We start from the raw sequence: 10270 nt of genomic DNA on the forward strand, positions 1-10270 counted from the left end.
TTTGAAGGTTATTTTCTGAATGTGTTGGGAAAATGCTGTTATTGCAGGTAAATGCAGCATGGGCAAGATTGTCATGTAGAATAAACTTAACTTCACTGCAGTCAGTGATGCAACTTTTGTGACAGTGATACTCAACTTCACGGTGCAAACCTAAGTTAACGCATTTTGTGGAAAAACTTTAACTTTTGTAACACACCAACCTCACGGGTTTCAAAATATCTTCTTCTGACACTGTGCCAAACTGAAAATGTAGGCCCTTGTGTAACTTTACATCTCCATGATATTTAAGCTAGAAAATGGACTTTGCCCCACAGTATCCTGATGCACTGTGTGGAATAAATGGTTCACTCAAAAAAAAAAAAAATCCCTCCCACTAACATGCCTTGCATTGCACAGGGTCAGCTAATGTTCCTCGGGTGTTCAGTCAAAATATTAACTTTGTATGAAACAAGCTTTTGAGATGACCGTGATTGACCTGAGAATATTGGAGGAATAACTGTGGTTTTTGCTCCAAATAACAACACTGACTAGATGTTGAGCTGCAGAGTTGTCCATCAATTTCACAATAAAAGAATGCAATTACTTCCAGAACTGAATTCACATGGAGGAAGTGTAAGGTGATTTTAAAGCAAGCTAAAAATAAGACATCAACCATGCGACAGATAATAATGGGCTGGCTCAAAGCCCTCATAGGCATGTCAAGAGCATGGGAGCAGATGCTGCTCATTTGAATACCTTTATTTTGAATGAAGGTCATTATAGTATTCACATAGCTAACGCATTCAAATGTACAAAAACCTGTGATCAGCCACCTATCCCCTTTCAGTTACATTGAATACAATGTAGCTATTTTTATTTTAGTCTATATTATAATTTTGTCTGAAACATGCAAGTTAACACAGTTGCTGTGATAAGCACATACTGTAATCAGAGACACATTAATACAACTCTGCAGGTTTTCCTTCTGAACTTCAGACCAGTGGTTCCTGACTGTTACAGCCTCAGGGTCTACATTCTCCTCAGTCATTTAGCCACAATCCACACAGGCTGTTCATTTTGCCTCAATTTAATTTCACAACATGAAATTGAACTAAACAAGATGTAATTTGGGCTTAAAGCTCATTGAAATAAAATTCACAGCAAGAAGAAAACGCCATTGGGGATTAGAAAACAATGACATTAAAGGCGCTGTGACAGCAATTAGACCTAATTCATTCAGGCTTATTTTGGCTTTTCTTTAAAACACCAACATGTTAATATAACAAGGCTGTAAAACAATTTCGCTGCTGAAAATGTAAAAAAAAAAAATGTCAACCTGGAAAGCACTTGCTTTTTTTGTCAATTTGAAGCAACTAGATTCTACATTATTTGTACTGTTACTGTTTTGGTTTACTCTTGGGGCTCTTTGTTTGTTTTTCTGAAAAGAAAAAGCTCTAAAAATCCACTGTACACTACCTGTTCAGCACCAAACTGCAGACAGACACACTTAGCAACTGGCTGGTGAACATATTGAAGCACTTAACATCTAAAGAACCAGATATTTCCCTCAGGAGTTAGTAGATATCCAAAACAGGTCTAAAAGAAATATTGCACTTACATTCACCAGCTGGACAGAACCACGACCCCAAATGAATGGCAATGTTGCTCCGTTACTGCTTTTAATAGGTGGCTGTTGGCTCACAAAGTCCTGGTCTCAACTTTAAAGTTAATACTTTGGTTCATAACTTGTTTCCACCGCCTCATAGTAGACAAAAGACCCTCTTCACCTGCCACTAGCACTGACCTTGCATGGCAAGAATAGCAAATTCTGAACACACATTTTCATCCTATGTCGCAAGATACCAACACTTTGTCATAGACAGTGTGTTACTTTCCGTTCCGTTTCAAAATAAACTTCTGTGTTCAAAGGAAATGGTGAACTTTCAGCGCTTTCTCATACCAACTCTTTAGATACGGGGCTTTGGTTATTGGGTACCAATAGTGAATAGTGACTTTTTTGTGTAAGCAACATCAGGCTTGACTTTAACATTACTTTCTTAACTTTGTCAAACAAAATGTAAAACAAATGCATGAAAATGTACTTTTGTTATTTATTAAAGTAATGAATACACAAATTTAACAGGAATTACAATTCAATAAGGGACCTTTTGAACGTAGCAATACGTTGTTCAAAACTTGGAATTAAAATGCAGTCACTTTTTGCTAGTTACAAGCATATCAGCTTTTCAAAATAAACAGATTCAGTTATGCAGGTTGACTCCAAATAACAACACTGACTCTATCATACTGGACACGAACAGTCTCCACCAAGCCTCCCACCCACCGTGAACAGACTTCCAATACTCAAAGCATCTAATAATGGCATGGATGGGTTTAGACTGGAGTTACTGTAAATCCCGGTGCATCTCATACAAATGCTCAAGTGTGCCTTGTGCGTCGGGCTGGGATTCTTGTGATATCATGAGATCACAAAAATCCAATGTCAGGTTAAACAGGGGGAGATTGTAGGGATCAATGCAATGTACAAGTCAAGCATCACGAGACCAACAATGGCAGTCAAACAGCATCAGTATGCTAATTAGCAGCACCCATGCCTGGTTTGAACAAAACAGTGATTCAAAGTAAAAGCTCTACACTGACGAATGTTTTTCCTCTTAGTATGAATTTGACCCACCTACAGTCCATTTTTGGACCATCTCTCACCATTGAGAAGACACTGTTCTAGACAAACTGCTTTTGAAAAATACCATAGCTAAGTTTATTTTTCTGGTTGAAGGTGTTAAATCTGTGATGCCACCTAGTACTGGTGAGAATCAGCTTGAATCAGGGCAGTGCCTTTCTATGTGGAGTTTGTATGTTATTTCAGTACAGACATGCAGAATAAGCAGTTTAAAGAATGGATTGCACTTAATAGAAGGAAAGAAATTAATGGGAATTACTTTACCCCTAAATCAAGGCATATCAAACCATGCTGCTCTAGTGGAATTGGAGGAGACTGCTGTGCAATGCAGCTGTGTAATGATGTAAGCTGGACAGCATCACGTGAGCTCAATCAACACTTGCTGGTCCAAATCAAATAACTCGGAGGCCAGGGATTTTTTAATAAGAGTTAATGTGAACTGTTAAAATGTTAATACAGTAAATACTAATTTGGTGCATCAGGGGTAAATTATCTTGTGGCTGTCAGTCAGAGTTATGGTGCCAACTCTTAATTATGCAACTGCTGCTGTGTTTACAATTTTCATATGCATATAAAAAGGCCAAAGGCGTTCCAATAATCAAATTCATTTGATCATAAAGTCTTGCAGGAGTGCAGATGTTTTCTTTTATGATATCCATTAATAACTGCATGCACTATGCACACACAGACACTCAGGCACTTTTGTTTCATTCATTTGATTGTGATATGTAAAGTGAGGTTCCATTTGATCTTGAGAATGGACAAAACAAGCTCTTTGTTTGTGGATGGAGTAACGGCCCTTGCCCTAAAATTCGCCCCACCAGGGCTCACTAATTCATCCCTGTCCCAGAATCACCCCCAGCCCCCCACTCACCAGCCTCAGTTCCCACAACCACCAACACCCACATGCTCCACTTTCTACACCCAAAATGCATACACACACCACGTCCCCCTTAATGACTGTGTTGTTTGCCAGTCTTGATGATAAATAACAATGCAGTGATTATTTAGTAATGACACATGCATGATGCTGCTGTCAGTGTTTGCAGAGAGACACAAATGTGGTTTCTGCTCTGAAGCAAAGCACATGTTGATGAAAGTTGTTAAATATGTAAACGAATGCGGTTCGTTTTATGTTCTAAATGTGATATTTTATTCATCCAAAGGCTTTTTAGACAGCATCCAAATGTCAAAAGTGTGACTGGTGCCAACTTAATGATAAATCTCACAGTGCAAATAAATCAATTTCCACTTCACTCTTATCACGGGCAACCTCCATCACAATCGCCATTTACCTGCGAGAGATTTCATCATGTGGATGTGATCGCCCCCAGTGTGGCACTCACTCTCCTGTCAGAAAGGATCTCAAGGGGAGTAATTCCTTACTCTGTCTCTGCTGGAGTCTGCAGGGCATGGTAATCTACCTCTATATAAATTGTATCCTCTGACCTTCTACCATTATATCAGATGGAAGTCAAGGAGGCATACCTCTAGTTGCCTCCCTTTTAAGGCCTTTATATGCATAATTGAACAATGAGTAATAGGACTCATGATAAAATTACAGTACATCTCAGGGGGAGGTGGTGTCTTCCTGGATGTGCCGAAGTACTTTAGTGTTTCTGATATATCCATTCCGCCGTGCTTGACTTTTCACCACCACACCACTCCTTGTGGACAATATTCCTTTTATTTCTCGTCATCCTGTTGGTAGCAATTACTGCACAGTAAGTCATACTAGAATTGCAGCAGCAGCAAAACTATGTGCAGGCAATCTCCAGACACAAGAGAAGGATAAAACACACAATAAAAAACTTTAATAATGCAGCTATACACTAAACACAGCTCCAGTGGCTGATGAGTGAGAAAAAAGGCAATGGTAAGCAAAGTTCCCTGTTCTATTAAGACAATGTAAATCATCAAGGAGACATTTTTACCAAGATATGTACTTTAAAAGCACCAATGTGAGATCTAGCAGGGGAAAAAAAGCCTGTGTAGCACCTGCATGTGCCAAAGAACCAATACAAGATATCAACAAAAAATATTAAATAGGAAGCTGTAGACATCCCACAAATTTGGCACAGGTAGTCAAAGTTGAAACTAACAATCATCATTAACTAATTTATCTGCCTTTTTTTCATTAAATGTTTACTATGCTGTACAGTACTGCATCGAGAGAGACTCTGCTAGAAAGACTTTTTTTCTAAAAAATAAAATAAATAAATAGTGGAAACATTGCAAAAGGAAAATAGTGAGGCAAAACTTCAAGAGTTGAAGCTTGTTCCAAAACAACAGCAACTCTGAGATTTGCTCTGACTTCTGTTGAGCCAGAAGGGAGGGGACAAGTTTGAATGTTGTGTTTACAAACAGTAGGCAGCAATAATTGCATAGTAAGCATTTAAATGCCATGTTTAATCTGACGATATAATAATATATGACAATACAAATAAAAGCAACAAATTCTCACATTTGAGAAGTTGGTCACTGAAATCCAGTCAGTGGATCTGTATAAATCTAAATAAATTAGAGTTTCAGTCATTTTAATCCTATCATGCCACCTCTTGGGCATCTTAGTCAAAGAAGATATAATCTCAAAGTTCCATAATGTGGCATCTTCATTCTCTCTTTCTTAAACACTTAAACACACCCCACTTGTCTGCTCCTTGTGATAGGCTCTTGACAGAAAAATACAGACCTGTTAACATGTGCATGCTCAGTACTTCAAACTTTATGAGGCTACATTTTGCACATACAGTTTAACATACAGTCTGATGACAACTGCTTTAAATTCAGCCCTATTTTAATCTGTGTGGAATAATTAGACTAATTTGCCTTATACTTGTCATTATTTTCATACAGCCTTGAAAGACCACCTCATGGGGCAGAACATCTGTATATGCATATGGGGATCCTAAATGAAAAAAAGTTTCAGAAAATAAAAGCATAGCAGATGTTTTCATGTTATGTTATCTTCTTTTTAGGCCATGAAAATCATTTAACTGTATAACCTCCACTGACTGCACTGGTCTTTGTCATGTAAATCCTGTGCTCGGTCTTTCACCCACTCGTCGCCGTCTGTGTAGGCAGACTTTCCTCTCCAACCAGCACGCTTCCTCTCTCACCGCAATGTCTGGGAAATCACACTCCTATTGTGCATCGTCCCCCATCAGCTCGCAGACACATTCTCCTTCAAGTTTATCATGCACAGATAAATAAATCCGTTTGATGGCATTATTACTCTTTTCCTCAAAATCCTCTCGCTCAACTTTTCTGAGCCAGTGGCTAAGAGCAGGCGTCCCATGCGCACAATCGTTCTCGGTTATTAAACCGTGAGAAAAACTTCAGATTTATCTATTTTTAAAGCAATAGACACGTTTAAGATTGAACAGCTTCCAGGGCGCCCCACTCTTATTAAACACCAAGGCCGAATCCACTCTCTTTATAATAAGCCCCATCTCATGTTTGATCAGAAACTTCCCCCGGTCGCTTCAAAGCCCCCCTTTGGCCGCTCTGTGGCACCGCTCATCAGAGCTGCTCCTCGGGCAATGTGCTGCAACTTCGCATCGCCAAAAGCCTCTCAACTCGTCCTGACAAGAGACACCCATGAAGTAACAATGCAGCCCTACCTCAAACGAACCGGAGAGGCCACATGAGGTGAGCAGAACACGGAGGGGATATTACACATACCGTGCAAGGTGCAAATTCACCTAGTAGCTCTCTCCTATATTTTATCACAGCCCACTTATGTTCAGAGTAACTGCACTTCAGTGTATTATGAGTGGCCCGCTGCTTCACACATGCACTCCACTGAAAAACATGCAGATGATTAAAGCGAGCGCTTTACCTTGCTTGGATGGACCACAAAACAGCGAAAGAAGACAGAAGAGCCAAATTGTACTCTCCACCGCCATGTACAGCCTTTGATTTCCACCAGTGGGGTAGCAGCGTACGTATATACAACCAGCTATACCGTTATAGCGGCATGCATATGTTGGAATCCGCTATTGTCTCCGCCGGTGCGTAAAGGACTCTCTGTGAATGTTTAGGTCTCTTTGGTTAACAGTCCCCTGGCTTTCCTAACAATACGCTTGCATTAGTCGGGGGAGAGCCGCCGTCGTGTCTCTCGGCGCTTCAACGCCATGTTGCGAACGAATGTTAAGTGTGTGTTCGCTGCTGGTCCACACACACACGCATGGAAGCACACACGCGCGCGCACATACGCACACACGCGCGTTCACCAGACACTGGCTGGCTGGCTGGTCGTCGCTGGAGTCCTGAAAAGCTGTCGGTGATTCTAACACACCCCTTCTTCCTCCTTTTTTTTGTTCAACTCCATGCTTCCCACAAACACTTGGGAAGATTCATTCAAAGCGGATACGCTCTAGAAACACTTGCAACACCAAATATGTGAAAATAGGACCTTTATTTTACCCCAGGCGCCCTCTCACTCTGTCTGGAATGATGAATTCGTTGGGGATCTGCTAGTGTGGAGAATGGTCTTGCTAAGCAGTTATCTGTAATGACTGCAAATGTGTTGCCCTGAATGAACCCAATGTTGCAGACACTGGTTATTTTAATGAGCACTCACACATCCAGATGCACATGTTCCAGTGAAAACCTTCTAATCATGGAAAATCTGCACTCATTCTTTCGTATGATTTAATCAACATATTATAGTGTGTTTTTATTTTTCTTCAATGTGTGTGTGAGAGTGCACACACTTTTGTTTGTGCACCGACATGTATGCATGGCTGCACAAATGCTTGTGTGTAATAAAGCAAGTCTGGGTAAAAAAAAAAATGGAGAGTAGGAGAGGCACATGTGCTCCCTGAGCAAGAACAGGCAAGAGGAGGAGGAGGTAGAGGAGGAGGAGGAGGAGGTGGGAAGGGGGGGGGGGGGGGGGGGGGGGGGGGGCTGGGGGGGCGTTGGTGGTGTGCATCCCAATCAATCAACCAGCTCGCCTCCTGCACTGTGCTGAGGGACCGACTGACTTTTGCACATAGCGGGAGCCAGCTGGAGCCCAGCCTTCCCAGAGCAGACAAAGACTCGCCTCGTGCAGCACTCGCAGCATCACTGATACCAGCAGCATCCCCACATTCACCAGCATACAAAGACAGAGCAGGAGAGAAAAATCACAAGCTTTAACCAGTTAAATATGGCTATAGAGCTATAGAGCTATGCATATATGGAAAAGCTGCTACTTGTAACACAAACCTTTGAAGTTACCGAGCGCAAAATACGCCTTTTGATGTGCCATCTACTTATAATTCAATTTTAGTGAAAAGGTGTGCTTTTAAATGCAGCCTCCTTTGTTTTATTTTTTGGGGGGGGGTTTACAACATATAGGGGTATAATGCTTTATATATTGCCCAAACTATGGAGAAGAAAGACAGGCAATCATAAAAGGCAGTAATGAAAGAGTTCCCTTAACATCTTGTCCACCCAGATTTCTTGTCTCAGCGTACTCATTTAATGCTGATATGAGATTGATTTGAGCTGATGAAATGAAATGGGATGGATGCATTTCCCAGGTGTCTGATTAAAGCAAATGTCTGGGCCATCGGATTATGTGATTGCATTGGAAAACTAATAGCATTGCTGTGTCCTCTGTGATTGTGGTCAAGCTGTAATTTCCCCGCTTCTCCTTTTTTTCCCTCCCTCCCCAGCTCCCGTAAAATAATGAACACAAACTACCAGCTGCTCACAAATCACTCCACAAAAGCACTTTGATCTGAATGCACAAACCATCTAGAGATAGATTTAGTTCTGTTTGGTCATGAAATGTTGACACTTCACTATTTGCTGGAGTTTTGGCTGTGAGCCTCTATCAATCACACAGTGTGTGTGCTGCTCTACTGTATAGTAACAGTAGAAAGTGATCAAAATAAAATAAAAATAAAAGCAGAAACCAAGTTTATATTGCAGTGCAGACAATCAGAAGATCCCGTCAGGACTGCAAAAACTGATCCGATGGAGGGTACGACCTGCTCCCAGCTATGTTTTTAATTATGAGTAACCTGATTCTCTTAAACCACAATCCCATTGAACATGCTGCACCATCAGTTGAAACCCCATCTGCAATTTGTTACCCCCTGACAGACATTGCTGGCCTTGAACTCTGGTTGATATGTATTATAAGACTGGTGAATCTGTGATTGAATATCAGTCTCTCATTACCATTTAAGCACCTTTGTACACGAAAAACAATGCGCTAAAGGAATTGCGGGACACTGTTCCAACAAGCACAGCTTTCTTTTTACATTCAAAGAAGAAAAGCCAGGATAGTCAAAGATAGAGCAGGCCAAGTGCTGAGAAAATTATTTACACATTTGATGCCTTGCCCACTGAGACCAATTAGGATACTAAACTTGTCTGGCTTGAGTCAAACAGCAAGAGGTTTTAGTAGTTTCTCTTGGCAGTGAACAGTAGGTTGGTGTTGCTGCTTCTTTTTGAAAACAAATTAGATTTTCTACTTCAGACAATATTGTAATTGGTTGGCGGGACGCTGAGCAACTCCCCTTCAGAAAATGTCTATCTTAGTAGCTGTGGTATTTGTGGTAAGAGAATACGCTTAAAAAAAACCCCAACTAACTGCATGCAATAGAATTAAACACACTTGTTTGCATTGTACTTAGTGTGTTTCAAGAATATCTCAGCAATCTGCCTTTATCGGGTGTTTTAGCATCACACCCCCTCCACCAGGCGACCTGGCTAAGGCTGATCAGACCTCAGCATGTGTTCAGATGAAAATCTAGCACCTTGGTTCTACTCTTGAGCTGAAGAGGCTTGAGGCTCCCATCTGTGGTGCAGTGGATGGCTGTACTCAAGACATTTATTGCATGCCTGTCTGCCCTGGGAGTGGGATTCCTCTTCAGCTGCTCCTGAGGGTTCTTTCAATTTTGTCTCTGTTAAAGGTTTTTTTCCAGAGAATTTTTACTTATTCAAATCGAGGGCCTAAGGACTGAGGGTGTCGTAAGGTGACCCCCCGGTGTTACACAGTGTTTGGATATAAAGGTGATTACATTAGTTGCCTACCGCCCCAACATCGTACTGCTTTTAATAATTGGGGCCACGGGGCAATCGCACCGAGCACTATTGTTATACTGTCGATTTTTTCTTGTTCCTCTTCCGGACGCAATTTCGTCCCGCTACTAGTCCTACAACTTGAAGAGTTGCAGGACAAATTATATATCAAAACGTGCGGTTTGATCGGGATCAGTGTGCTCTTACTTTTCTCTACGGAACACAAATTTTTCGCAATGTAAGTTGCGAAAAACTGCCCTAAATATTGCGTTGAAGTGAATGGGACGGACAAAAAAAATCAGCCAAAAAGAACAATAATTGGATATTTTTAAACGTCTACTTCTCTGGCATAATTTCACCTAGAGACTCCATTTAAACTTTAAACAGTAGACACAAGTCTTGTGTATCGGTGTATTAATCCACGTTTCGATAGGTCATATAGTTTTTTATCAATCCCTGTTCAATGACCATGATCATTTTTGGAGAAATGCTGAGATTATAATGGGTGTGTATTGCATGGAATGTTCGTGTCAGTGTGTGACATCATTGCCAGAGTGTAGAGGGAGAGAA

The 10270-nt window shown here is 41.0% G+C and overlaps 1 protein-coding gene across 3 annotated transcripts in view; it reads right to left on the reverse strand.

Moving 5' to 3' along the window:
• Window positions 1-6837, reverse strand: part of igdcc4 (immunoglobulin superfamily, DCC subclass, member 4) — a 62361-nt gene extending 55524 nt beyond the window's left edge. For all 3 annotated transcript variants that reach the window (XM_059349769.1, XM_059349776.1, XM_059349760.1), the window contains exon 1: window positions 6522-6837. In XM_059349769.1, coding sequence (XP_059205752.1) covers window positions 6522-6588 — 67 coding nt within the window. In that variant the 5' untranslated portion in view covers window positions 6589-6837. The remainder of the gene's footprint in view (window positions 1-6521) is intronic.
• Window positions 6838-10270: the final 3433 nt, after the last annotated feature.

Source organism: Centropristis striata, chromosome 2 (assembly GCF_030273125.1).
Source record: "Centropristis striata isolate RG_2023a ecotype Rhode Island chromosome 2, C.striata_1.0, whole genome shotgun sequence".
NCBI classification, from domain to species: Eukaryota; Metazoa; Chordata; class Actinopteri; order Perciformes; family Serranidae; genus Centropristis; species Centropristis striata.